This window comes from Aulostomus chinensis, chromosome 14 (assembly GCF_037954235.1).
Source record: "Aulostomus chinensis isolate RoL2024-O1b breed Wild chromosome 14, RoL_Achi_v1.0, whole genome shotgun sequence".
Taxonomy (NCBI): Eukaryota; Metazoa; Chordata; class Actinopteri; order Syngnathiformes; family Aulostomidae; genus Aulostomus; species Aulostomus chinensis.
Genome location: NC_141333.1, coordinates 20,881,765 through 20,895,325, shown reverse-complemented (window position 1 = coordinate 20,895,325; position 13,561 = coordinate 20,881,765). Strand labels below are relative to the sequence as shown.

Sequence of the window (13,561 nt, the reverse complement as noted above, 5' to 3'; positions counted from 1 at the left end):
ATCTGGGAGTAGTTTTTGATAGTAAGTTGACTTGGGTGGAGCGCATTAGGAGGGTTGAGGGCAGGTGTAGGAAAGTAATAAATGTGATGAGGGGTTTGTCAGGTAGGGACTGGGGGGTTAGCTGTGTGGCACTGAAGACAATTTGTACTGCGATGGTGAGGGCGGCACTAGATCATGAGTGTATAGTGTATGGGTCGGCTGCTCAGTGTCACTTGCGGGTTCTGGATGTGGTATACACAAAGGCACTGAGGGTGTGGTGTGGGGCATTTGGGACAACACCGGTGGCAGCACTGCAGGTGGAGATGGGTGAGATGCCCCTGGAGCTAAGGAGGAAGCAGCTAATGGTGAGGTATTGGGCTAACCTGCAGGGACATTCAGGGGTGTACCCGACCAAGAGTGAGTTAGATGAGTGTTGGGAGTATGGGGGGGGGGCACTTTGGGAGGATAGGGAATGCACTGGCTAGGGAGCTCAGAGTAGGGCACATTAGGGTGAGTCAAACAGTGGTGTACCCAGAGATGGCACCGTCGAGGATGGAGTGGCCAGAGGTGGACTGGTGTTTGTTGGAGTTGAGGAGGAAGGGGGAGGGGGAGGACTTGGTGAGGGCTCACAACAGGTGTATGAGAAGGGTGTATGGTGGATGGGAGAAGGTTTATACTGATGGACCAAGGGTGGAGTCTGGGGAGACAGGATTTGGGTTGGCAGTACCGGGGAGAGGGATAGGGCTTAGTAGGTGCACGACAGATGGGCTGGGGGTTTACACTGTGGAGATGGTAGCGATGCTGTTGGCACTGAGGTGGGTGGAGTGTACACAAGTGGGGAGGGTGGTGGTCTGTTCAGATTCAGCAGCAGTCCTAACTAGCATCAGGTCATGTCACACGGGTAGTCGTCAGGATGTTCTGTAGCAGGTTCTTCAGGCAGTCACTAGGATAGTTCAGCGGGGGGGGGGGGGGGGGGTCAGGTTAGGTTTTTATGGGTGCCAGCACATGTGGGGGTGGAGGGGAACAAGAAGGCAGATGAGTTGGCAAAGGGGGTGTTGGTGAAGAGGACGGTGGAGATGAATGTGAGGGTGAGTAGGGCTGAGGTGAAGGTGATGGTGAGGGAGAGGGTGATGGACATGAGGCAGGGAAGGTGGGAAAAAGAGAAGAAGGGTAGGCACTTTTATAGGGCTCAGAGGAGTGTGCGGGCTAGAGGGTGTAGGGGTGGAGGTGGGCAGAGGAGGGAGGAAGTGGTGAAGGTGAGGCTGAGGATGAGACATTGTGGGCTGAACGGGAATTTGAAGGTGTTAGGGAAGCACAACACTGGGCTGTGGTGAGGAAGAGTCAGTAGAGCACGTACTGCTGAGGTGTGGCAGGTATGAGGTGGAGAGGAGGGTGATGAGGGACAGGTGGAGGAACATGGGGAGGGGTGAGATCAGTCTGGAGGGAGTTCTGAGGATGGAGGATAGGGAGAGTGTTAGGGTTCTTTTAGATTATTTGAGGGATACAGGACTGTATGATAGGATTTAGTTTTAAGGATTATGTTTAGGATTTAGAGGTAGGATTTAGGTGTAGGGGTTAGAAGTAGGGAAAGATGGTGTTCCGCGATGGGACAGAAGAGGGCGGTAATGCTTCAGCTAGTTGGCTGCCAACCGCCGTAAAACCCCAGTAAGAAGAAGAAGAAGAAGAAGAAGAAGAAGAAGAAGAAGACGACTTGTTTACCTCGTGACCCGTGAGGAGGAAGGAGCGACACCAGTCCGCCCGGTAGGTTTGACCGTATGTTCTGGTCCAGTTCGGGTCAGTGGGCCACCCGGGGGGGGGGGGGGGGGGTTCTCCGACACCACTTGATGTGTCAGAGGAATACTGGCGAGATCCTGTCGGTGGTTGTTGTTAAGATGCTCTCTCTCTCTAAGGGTCGTCGCTACTTTCTCATGTATCAATAATGTCTGCAGCAGCTTGAGCGCCTCACAGCCTCCCGGCGGGAGCCTCGAGTCCCTGGTCACGTCCCTGTGTGTCCGCCGCCGAGCTGCTCTGTGCTCCTGCAGAGATGACGAAGGGCCCGGAGCCGAGGCGACCCCTGGCTGTGCTGCTGCTGCTGCTCTGGACGCTGAGCTGCTTTTCTGGTGACGACTCACTCTTCGGTTGTTCATGGTGAATTTAGCGGTAGCAGTAAAAACCTGAGCTGGACAGAAACCTGCAGGAACTGTGTGTGTGACATGGAGCCTGTGGCGTCCACGGCACTGGCTCTGTGACCAACCATGAGTAACACTTGTATAACATTTGTACCTCTTAAACTGTGTATGTAGTGGAACTGTCAGTACATTTGTGAGCCTCACCAGCGAACAGCAGCCGAGGTGGGCTGGACATTTACGCGCTCTGTGTCTCTGACAGAGTCCAGCGCGTGTCTACTTGCTCCTGATGCCGTCACACTGGAGGAGCGCTCCTCAGCCGACATCACCATTACTGCCAGGTAACTGCGGACACACAGTAGCAGTAGCAGTACTAGTAGTAGTAGTGCTGGCGTCGTAGTAGTAGTAGTAGTAGTAGTAGTGCTGGCGTTGTAGTAGTAGTAGTAGTAGTAGTAGTAGTAGTCGTAGTCGCCCCCCCACCCATGGTGAGGGGGCCGTGGGGGTTAGGGCAGAGGGGAACTCACTTTGGTTACTTCATCGAAGGAACTGTACAGGCCAAGTAACAGCTTAAAACTGCAGTTGCTGCAGTACTGAGTACACGTGATCTGCTGCTTTGCCCCCCAGCAAAGGCAGAACAGCAAACAGATGAGAGCACAGCCCAGATCCTGGAGGTTTAGTGTCCTGGAGGGTTTGATCAGGAACAGCAGGCCACCAGAGCGTATGGCGCCCTTGTCTCCTGTCTCCTGTCAGGGAGGTTATTCAGGTTCACCCAAGATCTTCAGCCCTGTGAGGTCATTGACCTTTAGTGGGATGTGTCACCTTGCCCACTGACCAATCACATCTCAAGGACTGTGTGCTCATCACCCGTCCTGGTGGGAGTGTGGCGTCTCTCAGGAGTTTGACTGCAGCGTTCCTGACGAGCTCCTCCATGCTTCCCGCTCATGCTGGCCGCTGAGGGAATTCTTTCTACTCTCCAGGGGTGACGTGCTGTCACAGACCTTATCGCTAGCATGCAGGTAGCCTCCTTCGCTAACATAAGGCTAAAGGACCTGCTGCTGCGGTCTGTGTTCTCCAGATGGGATCTGCGTTGTTTTGACTGGTTTATGTGTTGTTCTCTAGTTCTGCTGCCAACCAGTCCACTGTGATTCACTTCAACGTGACCTTCAGCTCCAAAAAAAACTACTCCTCTGTCCTCACGCTTCCTGAGCAGGTAAGTGGAGGAGCTGCAACCCTCAGACTGAGCGCTCCTCCAAGGAGCCCCTGGTCTCTGTGGGTGACAACGCACCGCTGATGTTGGCCAAACCCACCACTTAGCATCATTTATGGACCCCAAATGAATGTCTGTCAGCTTTGGTGACAATAGCGCCACCTACCAGCAAAAAATGACACCTTTTACATTCAACACTTTGGGGCAAAGTGGCTCAAAGGGAGTGTGGCTGTCTCGGAACTGAAGGGTCGCTGGTTCGATCCCCACTTCCCCCAGTGACCCTGTCCAAGTGTCCGTGAGCAAGATACTGAACCCCTAATTGCTCCTGATGGCCCTGCGACGGACTGGTGACCCGTCCAGGGTGAACCCCGCCTCTCACCCAATGACAGCTGTGATAGGCTCCACCCCCATGACCCTTAATGGACAAGCAGTATAGAAGATGGATGGAGGGATTGACCACTTTTTAACCCCCAGTCTCTCCATTCCTTGGTGGACTCACGTCAGCTTCTCACCCAGACCTTCAGACCGATGGTGGCCATCAGGGTGGAAACGCCAAATCTGTAGCACTCATACACACTGAGCAGTCCCGCTGGAGGGTTTGGTTCCTCCAACAGTCTTCGCCAGGGGGTGATAGAGATGGAACCCCCCCCATCCAAATCTTCTTCATTCTGGTTTTAATGATTTTCATTACTGGGAGTGTGCAAACAGTTTTATGTCCCCACTACACAAGTAACACACATCCTCTCTCTCACACACACACACACTCTCTCAGACACATGCTCTCAGACACACACACTCTTACACACTCTCAGACACACACACACTCTCAGACACACACTCACACTCTCTCTCAGACACACACACTCACACTCTCTCAGACACACACACACACACTCTCAGACACACACACGCTCTCTCAGACACACACACTCTCAGACACACACACACACACACTCTCAGACACACACACACACTCTCAGACAAACACACACTCTCAGACACACACACACTCTCTGACACACACACTCTCTGACACACACTCTCAAACACACATACACTCTCTGACACACACTCTCTGACACACACACTCTCAGACACACACACACACACAGAGCCATATGCTGTTTTACACAGACATCAGCATGTTGTTGATCTCTTAAAGGTCTTAGGTGGTTGTTGTTGTTGTTGTTGTTGTTGTTTAGGTGTTGCTGCCAGCGGCAACGACCACAGCCAGATTCAACATTACTGCGACTGATGTTGGTCAGGTGACCACATACCTGCTCAGCAACATCTCAGACCCCGGCTGGTGTGTATTGATCTCTTGATCCTGTATCAGCACCAAAATGAAGAAATGAATTTGTGTGACATGAAAACAGGAAAATAAAACATTGCCGTCTCTCTGCGTTTGTCCCAGCCGGCCGGTCCGGATCCGCTTCCAGGTGGTCCATAGCGGTGTGCTGCTGGTCATCAGCGAGGTGATTGGCTGGATCTACTTCCTGGCCTGGTCCGTGTCCTTCTACCCACAAGCATTTGAGAACTGGAGGAGGAAGAGGTACTGCTGTCTGTTCGCCCTCCCCTTCACCGTCCAAGTGTCTTTCCTGAAACGTCCCACTCCCTGGACTCCCTGGTCCTGCTCAGAGTCCTGCAGGGCAGCGCTGGTGACTCTGGTGTGTTTGCTTGCAGTGTTGTGGGTCTCAACTTCGACTTCCTGGCTCTCAACATCACAGGCTTCCTGGCCTACAGCGTCTTCAACATCGGGCTGCTCTGGCTGACCGATATTAAGGTGACCTCATCGTCCAGTCACCTGTTGGATCACGCTGACCACATGACTGATGTCACCTGATCATTTCACTGTTTCCCATCAGCTGTTTTTTAGTTAACCAGTGCAGGGGCTGTTGTTTTAGGGGTGGGGCCAGGGGTTGTGATGTCACATGACACTACCATTTACTGTGCTCAACCATCATTCCATCAACTCTCAGAACGTTGTTGTTCCCCTTCCTGTAGCAGACTGACTCTTCATCATCATCATCATCATCAGAGACCAGCTCTTCCACAGTGTGACATCAAGCTACTTCCTGTTAGCCCTCTGCTAACTTGAGTGTGAATCAGTTATTTCTGTTTCTGCAGACTTTCTGAAGGTCGTCAAAGCCCTTCTGGCCCCTCCCTAAGCCCCTGATCTCAACAGGTCCCGCCCCCTAACCTGCCCCTTCTCCACCTGCACAGACAGACCCAGTTAGGAAACAAACACAAAAAACTTTTTTCCAGAAAAAATTTGACTCAGAGACCTTCAGTCCCGTAGACCCTCAGTCCCTAAGATTCTCTGACCCGCAGATCCTCAGACACTTAGAGCCTCAGACCCTGAACCCCCAGACCTTCAGAACCCAGGCCCTCAGACCGTCAATGTCCTCCAAGGCGTCAGGCACGCATTAATTTTAGCGTGGATCAGATTACCAGTAGTTGAGATTATGGAGTCTCCGGCGTATAGAGAGATTTCTTGCATCTACAATTAAGATATTTTTTGAAATTTGAAACAAACAAAATTTTGGGGAAAAAAACAACTTGTTTTTGTGAAAATAATTTTGTGCTCATTTGCTGTAGCTTCTTAGCCCACCAGGGGGCAGCGTCTGCAACAGTGGGACTCAAGCTTGTGTGTTCATCTGTTGTGTGTTTGCCCTGCAGGAGGAGTTTCTGAAGAGGAACCCCAACGGCATTAACCCCGTTAACGTTAACGACGCCTTCTTCAGCCTTCACGCCTTCCTGCTGTGTCTGGTCTACGTCATCCAGGCAGCAGTCTACCAGGTGGGTCCCTGTTCCCCTCAGAACCGCTCCAAATGTTCTCCCACCCGTCAAGTTAATGCTCTTGCGGAATGCATTCGTTCCAACAGACACTTTAACAGTTTATTGCTGTGATCGTCTGAGTTGATCACACATTCATCAAAAAGTTGGTTTATTATGTTTTTCAAAGTAGATCAGGTGCAGTCTTTAAATGGGACGGGTTTCTGGGGGTGGTGTCATCAGAGTCACCAAAGGTGGTGCGCCATCACTCCATTCTGGTAAAGGTTTTAAACCAAGGGTGTGAAAGTGCTCAGCTCGGAGGACCCTCATCTGGAGTTTTAGTGATTTAGCTCCTCCTCACTTCTCCTGGTCACAGGTTTTGAACTCGCTTGTACAGCAGCATGTTGCTGACACGCCAGAAAAACTTGACCACTCCCCGTCATGAAAACGCGTGACTGATGGCGTTCCCTGCTTGTCAAGAAACTGGAGCAACTGAGAAAGTCTGCTATCAGGTGATTAAGACCTCAAATCTTCATGACTCACTGTGTGTGTGTCCTGTCCCATACAGAGGGGGGGGCAGAGGGTCTCCTGGACAGCTCTGATCCTGCTGCTGATTGGCTGGACGTTTGCCTTCGTCAGCTTGTTCCTTGCTGTCGCCAAAAAGATCACCTGGCTGGATTACCTGTACTACTTCTCTTATATCAAACTGGCCGTCACCCTCATCAAATACGTGCCCCAGGTAAGATGAGACCTGAGCTGGAGGTCAGGTTAGTCATGAAGGTCACCTGAGCGACCTCACCGCCTCCATCGAGGTCAAAAGGCCTCGATGATCACTGGAGGACATGACCATGACATGCTGACATGTCCACGAGAAGAGACGTGACCACCGCTGACATACGTGTCCACGAGAAGAGACGTGACCACCGCTGACATACGTGTCCACGAGAAGAGACGTGACCACCGCTGACATGTCCACGAGAAGAGACGTGACCACCGCTGACATACGTGTCCACGAGAAGAGACGTAACCACCGCTGACATACGTGTCCACGAGAAGAGACGTGACCACCGCTGACATACGTGTCCACGAGAAGAGACGTGACCACCGCTGACATGTCCACGAGAAGAGACGTGACCACCGCTGACATACGTGTCCACGAGAAGAGACGTGACCACCGCTGACATACGTGTCCACGAGAAGAGACGTGACCACCGCTGACATACGTGTCCACGAGAAGAGACGTGACCACCGCTGACATGTCCACGAGAAGAGACGTGACCACCGCTGACATACGTGTCCACGAGAAGAGACGTGACCACCGCTGACATACGTGTCCACGAGAAGAGACGTGACCACCGCTGACATGTCCACGAGAAGAGACGTGACCACCGCTGACATACGTGTCCACGAGAAGAGACGTAACCACCGCTGACATACGTGTCCACGAGAAGAGACGTGACCACCGCTGACATACGTGTCCACGAGAAGAGACGTGACCACCGCTGACATGTCCACGAGAAGAGACGTGACCACCGCTGACATACGTGTCCACGAGAAGAGACGTGACCACCGCTGACATACGTGTCCACGAGAAGAGACGTGACCACCGCTGACATACGTGTCCACGAGAAGAGACGTGACCACCGCTGACATACGTGTCCACGAGAAGAGACGTGACCACCGCTGACATACGTGTCCACGAGAAGAGACGTGACCACCGCTGACATACGTGTCCACGAGAAGAGACGTGACCACCGCTGACATACATGATGGTTTTCCTCATGGTGGTGAGATATTTCCTGACACTTACATGAAGTTGTCAGATCTGTCGATGTTGAAGTCAAACATGCTGGTCGGTGCATGTTGGCACAGTGACTCCCGCACGCAGGACTGCAGTGTCTGTGTATCAGCTGTGCAGCGCCGTAGAGCTGCGGCCATGCTAGCTGTTGGCCCCCAGCAGCGATCAGTGTGAGCAGGATCCAGCAGACAGCAGAGTTCAACACGACTGCAGAGTTAAAGTCAGCAACTGCAGCCAAGGGTTCCTCTTTTGCTTCTCGAGCCCTGGACGTTCAGCGATGGAGGTTCTGGTCGTCACTGATCCTCTTTCACTGCAGACCGGCGTTTGTTTCTCAGAGTTTCAGGCTCCTTCGTCGTTCTTTCTACCCTCCTGTGATATTTGATGTTTGCAGGCGTACATGAACTACAGACGTCAGAGCACCGAGGGCTGGAGCATCGGTAATGTGCTGCTGGACTTCACTGGCGGGAACCTCAGCATCCTGCAAATGATACTGCAGTCCTACAACAACGGTAATAGGTGTACTTGCTGCTGATATACGCTCACTACAGTACAGCAGTATTTGGAGAATTTAGGGCAGGCAGGTAGTAAACCCTGAGTTAGAAAAGGTAATTAAAACATCCCCAAAAACACACTTTTCATTATTTCTGTTGACCTGTTTCTACTTTTTATATAAAATATTTGTGATATTGTGTCTTTGTCAAAGACCATAACACACACGAGTGCGTGTGCATGCATCCAGTGGGGTCTGTGTGTGTGCTCACACTGCTGTCACGTGTCTGTCTCCTCAGACGAGTGGAGGCTGGTGTTCGGGGACCCTACGAAGTTCGGTCTGGGCCTTTTCTCTGTGGTGTTCGACCTTCTCTTCATGACTCAGCACTACTGCCTCTACCGACGCTCCTCCCAGTACCAACCTGTCGCCCAGCATCAAGAAGACTGATGGGACTCGAGCTGCTGATCAGAATCTCAGAGTTCTTGTTGACTCGCGCTCAGCTGCGTTGCAGGATTTATTTGTATTCTCAGTTTACATCAGCTCGTTGCCTTCCAAACTGTTCCAGGATCAGCGTTTGCTCCAGCTGACTCGGGGAAGCACAGACACGCCGCACCAGCCTCGCTGGCAGGTCCTGCAACCTTCACCGGTGATCGTGGCTGACGTCCATCTCTCTATTAGAGGATGTCAATTGAACCTTTCATAATTTCAAATGATATTCCACCCCAAAACGGTCCAGAATGCAGGAGGAACCAGCCACGTACAGCTAGCTTGTAGCTCATGGAGCCTGACTGCTACCAACAGCTGAAGTGTGCGTTCACTACTGCTGGAATCCACAGCTTCTTCCAGCAACATGACTTGACATAAAAAGGAACTAATACAGTACCAAGTGCAAATGAGTCGTTTCACCTGAATGCATCAGCTGGTGATGATTGGTGCTACTTTGACCCACGAAGTTCTCCAGTCCAAGTGTTAGGGGGTACCTGACTCCCGTCCTGGATTCTACCAGACCACCTGGAGCGTTGGTGACTGACGTGTCTGGACAGTTTAGCTGCTGTTAGCTTCAAGCTAAATCTACATGGCTGGATCCTCCTGCACTCTGGAGTCACTAAGAAGTGATGGAGGAGGAAAAACACCTTCGTTAGCTCAAGACTCAAGTAGTGAGTACTTGAAAGGTACAATATACTTTTTGGGTGAAGTATTGTTTGAACTATTGTGAAATAAATTTCAAAATCATCATTTAGCTCTGATGATTTCTGGTCTGGTGCACACAGTAGGTGGCGCAATCACGACTTGGCAGGATGTCAATCAGTGCCTCACCAGTGAGTATTTTGTTTGATCAGAAAATCCATTTTGTAAGTTTGTAAATGTGCCTGACAATTATTCAGACCTAATTTTGTAAATGTCAGACGGCTCTGATGCTGTTCTGGAGAGGAACTTCTATTGCACTTGAATAAACATCTGACAGCTGATCAGTGACATCACAAATGCTTCTGAAGTTCATCCTGCTCCAATATTCTACACTCATTAGAAACTTAGGAGACGTCTTCTGTCCAGCTGTCAATCTTCTACTCTGGAGTTTTTGACAGTGGAGACCCTCTGGAGATCAGAAGCGATGGTTGTCCTGGCGATCCTGGACAGTTCAGCTGGTAGCCATCAGTTTCCATTAGCTTCAAGCTAAATAAACGTGGCTGAATCTTCCTGCGTTCTGGAAAAAAAATCCTGTTCTTGGCTGAAGTATCACGAAGGGTTTTTTTCAGGCAGTGTTTAGAAGGAGTTTTTAAAGCAACGCTATGCTCCTTACATGTAATTTAGCTCTTCAGTTATTCAGACTGGTGAGGATCACATGATGCGGCGAGCACCACCACCTCGGGGTCAGAACCATCAAACGTCAAGGTTCTGCAGCCTCGTCAGCTGATTCTTGGACCTCCGTCATCAACAGGTTCAGTCCGGTGCAGCTGCCTAACAAACCCATGCGCCGCTGAATTACTCGCCATTAGCAGGACTGAAGTACCATGGTACCGGTGAGGTGGCGGCTGCCTCCACAGCCCCGATGGCTCAGGCTTTTTAATAACTTTGGCGCTTACATCACCACCATAAAGATTCTCTTATCCACTGAACCCTTCACTTTTAACCTGAACAGCTGTGACCTCATCAGCTTAAATCAATGAGCTCAGAGGAAAAACAGACGACCACGTTCCAGGAACCGGGGCGCTGTTTGACCTCGCCGGCTCGGACAGAAACGCAGCATCACACGTTAGGGTACTTTTCCACAGTACTCTAATGACATCAGCGGTCCGTCTCATGATCATCAGGGGGGCGGGGTCAGTGGAAGCATGACACACAGACAAAAGAATCAAAATCCAAGCTACGTTCAAACACGCCATCGTCAGACTTCACTCTGAAGCATTAGTCGCATGTTTATTTTCTATTTACATCAAATTTGTTATATAAATATAATACATCATTTTCAGAAAAGCTGGATCCTGACACGCCGGGTCAAACACAGGCTCGATGCTGGCTGGGTAATAAACTTGTGCGCGTGAGGACATGGAACCGTCTCAGCGCACCGTCTTCAGCCGGCATCCTGGAGAGGACCTGGGGGGTAACCAGGATGTAAACATGTCACAGGTCTGTTACACACCAAGTCCTCCAACCTTCACCAGGTTTGCAGAGGAGACAGGACAGGCAGACAGCATCAGTCCACTGTGTGATGGACCAGGTCTTAGTGTGGACCCCCCAGCAGTAGCTTGTCCTCCACTTACTTTACTTATTGATATCAGTCACAGTTTCAGTACTGCAGCCACCTGTAAGTCCGGGTCGCCTGGTTCTGACAGGCGGATGAGGGGACGTTGGAGGTCCTTAGACCTGCTGGTCCACAAGTATGTGGAGGGGAAGCTGGCAGGATCAGCTGATGAAACAGAAGATCTATGGAACCATGTGACCACGCCGTCTGTCATGCCAGGTAATCAAACTGTGGCTGTTTAAATAAAACTCTTCATTTATTTCATGTGTTGATATAAAACGTCTTTTTCCTGACGTCCAGTATGAAGCCAGACTATGCTCACAGAGTCCAGGTTCTCCTCCCACGGGACCAGGACGCTCCACTCAGGCGTTCTTGATGATGATGAGAGCCGGACTGGCAGCCTGCTGACTGGTCTCACTCATAGCGTCCTGCTCAGCTGGCTTAGCGAAGACTCGTGGCGTGTTGAGGTTGTAGACGCCAGCCTGGAGGAAGCAGGCTCGCAGAGTCAGGCAGGTCACCTGCTCAGGCTTCAGCTGCAGTTTGTAGCGACTCTGACCCACCCAGGTGAAGGAGCTGTGGACCTCCACCACCTCAGGAATGCTGGGGGGGAATGAGGTTCACATCAACAGCCAAGACAGGCACACATACATTATATTATATATAAAAATATAAATCATGAAATGACTCCAACAGGTTCTATGTTCTAGGTTCTTCTAAACAGCCTCCCTCCGACTCCTGCTCTGCTCACTCTTGGCGTTCTCTCCATGAGCTTCATGAGGTCATCACCTGAAACGGTTCTCCAACAGTCTTGAAGGAGTTGCAGAGGTGCTGAGCACTTGTTGGTCCTTTGACCTTCACTCTGTGCTCCATCACATGTCCACTCCTTGTGGTTCTGGTCCAAACAAACCTACTCTGCTGGTTGCTTCTCCTTGGTGGTGGTTTCCTAGCAGCTGTTGGACCATCAAGGCCTGATTGGCACCGTCTCCTCTGAACCGTTGGTGCAGAGACGTGTCTGCTACCAGAACCCTGAGGTGTTCATCTGGGCTCCAGTCTGAGGAGCTGTTAACTGGTGGTTCCTGAGGCTGGGGACTGGGATGAACTCCTCCTCAGCAGCAGAGGAGACTCTTGGTCTTCCTCTCCTGGGCCGTCCTCATGTGAACCGGTTTCATCGTGGCGCTTGATGGTTTTTACGACTGCATTCGGGGACGCATTCAAGTTTTTCCAGTTTCCTGGACTGAGTGACCTTCAGGTCTTACAGCACTGATGGACGGTGGTTCCTCTCTACTGAGCTGATGGTTCCTGCCATGACAGGAATTCTAGCAGTGGTCAAACAGAGCTGTCAGCTGGGGAGCAGCCTGACTTCTGCTCAGCTCAACTGATGCTCCCAACCAGTAAGAAGGCAGGAAACTCCACCACTGAACCCTGACAAGGTGAACCTGAGAGGGGGAACCATTTCAGGTGATGACATCATGAAGCTCCCTGAGAGAAGGACGAGCAGAGGGAGGCCACTTTGAGGAGCTAGAACATAAAACAGGTTTACAGTTCTGAACAATCCTGTCTTTGCTCCATGATTCCATTGATCTGCTTCAGAGATTTGATGTCTTCAGGATGAAACCACAATGTAGCAAGTAGCAGAAACAAAGAGGAAACATTGAATGAGAGGGTGGGTCCACACTTCTGACTGGTGGGGTGTGTGTGTGTGTGGAGTGCGTGTATGAATTAATCTGACTCCATGTTGTAGTTTTCCCTCAGTAAGCCTTGGCTCCGCCCCTGCTCTTCCTCCCTGGATCCCATGATACACTTCAGATGTTATGGAGGAAGACGCTCACCTGGTGTTCTTGTGCCGCAGGTCAATGAGGACGTCGACGGGAGTCAGGGAGCAGTTGGACAGAGTCAGAGAGACGGGGACCACACAAAGACTGGGGACAGAGACAAAATGTCTACCAGTAACGAGCCAATACCACAACAGAAACTCTTTCAACCCAACTGTGTCATGGAGGGAGAGTTCAGTTCCACACGCACTACATATGAGACCGGAACACATGAACCAATCAAACAGTTGGTCTTTTAGGGTCCTGCTGTGACCCTGATCCAGGGACTCCTAAAGTAGCGGCTGGTGAGGTCAGGGGCGTGGCTCAGAGGCAGAGAAGCCGCGTCCAGGAGTCACTGTGGGAGTGACAGATCACTGAGTGTGTGTGTCTCACCTGTCCTGGATAAAAGGGTGAGAGTACGTCTCCGGGTAGTGCATGTTGGTTTTGACGAGCTGGGAGAGCTCAGCAGAGGCCAGGACGGCCGGAGGAGGAAGCTCCGATTTGAACTTGAACAACACCATCTCCTGAGCTTCCTGCAAAAAACACACACACACACACATACCTCATGTGAGCTGCTATATACTAAAACGATCACTAACATGATTTTGTGGTAATTTGTAACAAACCAAAAA

At 51.1% G+C, this 13,561-nt stretch overlaps 2 protein-coding genes across 6 annotated transcripts in view; one reads left to right on the top strand and one right to left on the bottom strand.

Annotated features, from left to right (window-relative positions):
• The first annotated feature begins 1,432 nt into the window (after positions 1-1,432).
• ctns (cystinosin, lysosomal cystine transporter) lies at positions 1,433-9,942 on the top strand. 2 transcript variants are annotated; one of them, XM_086224280.1, is made up of 11 exons: positions 1,433-1,740; positions 1,932-2,099; positions 2,368-2,446; positions 3,225-3,315; positions 4,515-4,618; positions 4,727-4,864; positions 4,996-5,095; positions 5,992-6,111; positions 6,656-6,826; positions 8,277-8,394; positions 8,674-9,942. In XM_086224280.1, the coding sequence occupies exons 2-11, from the start codon at positions 2,024-2,026 to the stop codon at positions 8,820-8,822; spliced, it is 1,146 nt and encodes a 381-aa protein (XP_086080406.1). In that variant the 5' UTR covers positions 1,433-1,740; positions 1,932-2,023; the 3' UTR covers positions 8,823-9,942. The 2 variants fall into 2 exon arrangements, with proteins under 2 accessions (XP_086080406.1, XP_086080405.1); XM_086224279.1 differs by having other exon boundaries at positions 1,434-1,740; positions 1,929-2,099; positions 8,674-9,941.
• Positions 9,943-10,762: 820 nt separating this feature from the next.
• trappc8 (trafficking protein particle complex subunit 8) overlaps positions 10,763-13,561 on the bottom strand; it is a 28,749-nt gene continuing 25,950 nt past the window's right edge. For all 4 annotated transcript variants that reach the window (XM_086224275.1, XM_086224276.1, XM_086224277.1 and 1 more), the window contains 3 exons: positions 13,323-13,462; positions 12,948-13,037; positions 10,763-11,718 (listed from right to left, as the gene is read on the bottom strand). In XM_086224275.1, coding sequence (XP_086080401.1) covers positions 11,481-11,718; positions 12,948-13,037; positions 13,323-13,462 — 468 coding nt within the window. In that variant the 3' untranslated portion in view covers positions 10,763-11,480. The remainder of the gene's footprint in view (positions 11,719-12,947; positions 13,038-13,322; positions 13,463-13,561) is intronic.

What these genes read in the sequence shown, in the direction of transcription:
- ctns (XM_086224280.1), top strand. Translation starts at nt 2,024, where the DNA reads ATGACGAAGGGCCCGGAGCCGAGGCGACCCCTGGCTGTGCTGCTGCTG. An exon ending in TCCTCACGCTTCCTGAGCAG is followed by an intron (nt 3,316 to 4,514) that starts GTAAGTGGAGGA and finishes GTTGTTGTTTAG; the next exon opens with GTGTTGCTGCCAGCGGCAAC. An exon ending in ACTGCAGTCCTACAACAACG is followed by an intron (nt 8,395 to 8,673) that starts GTAATAGGTGTA and finishes CTGTCTCCTCAG; the next exon opens with ACGAGTGGAGGCTGGTGTTC.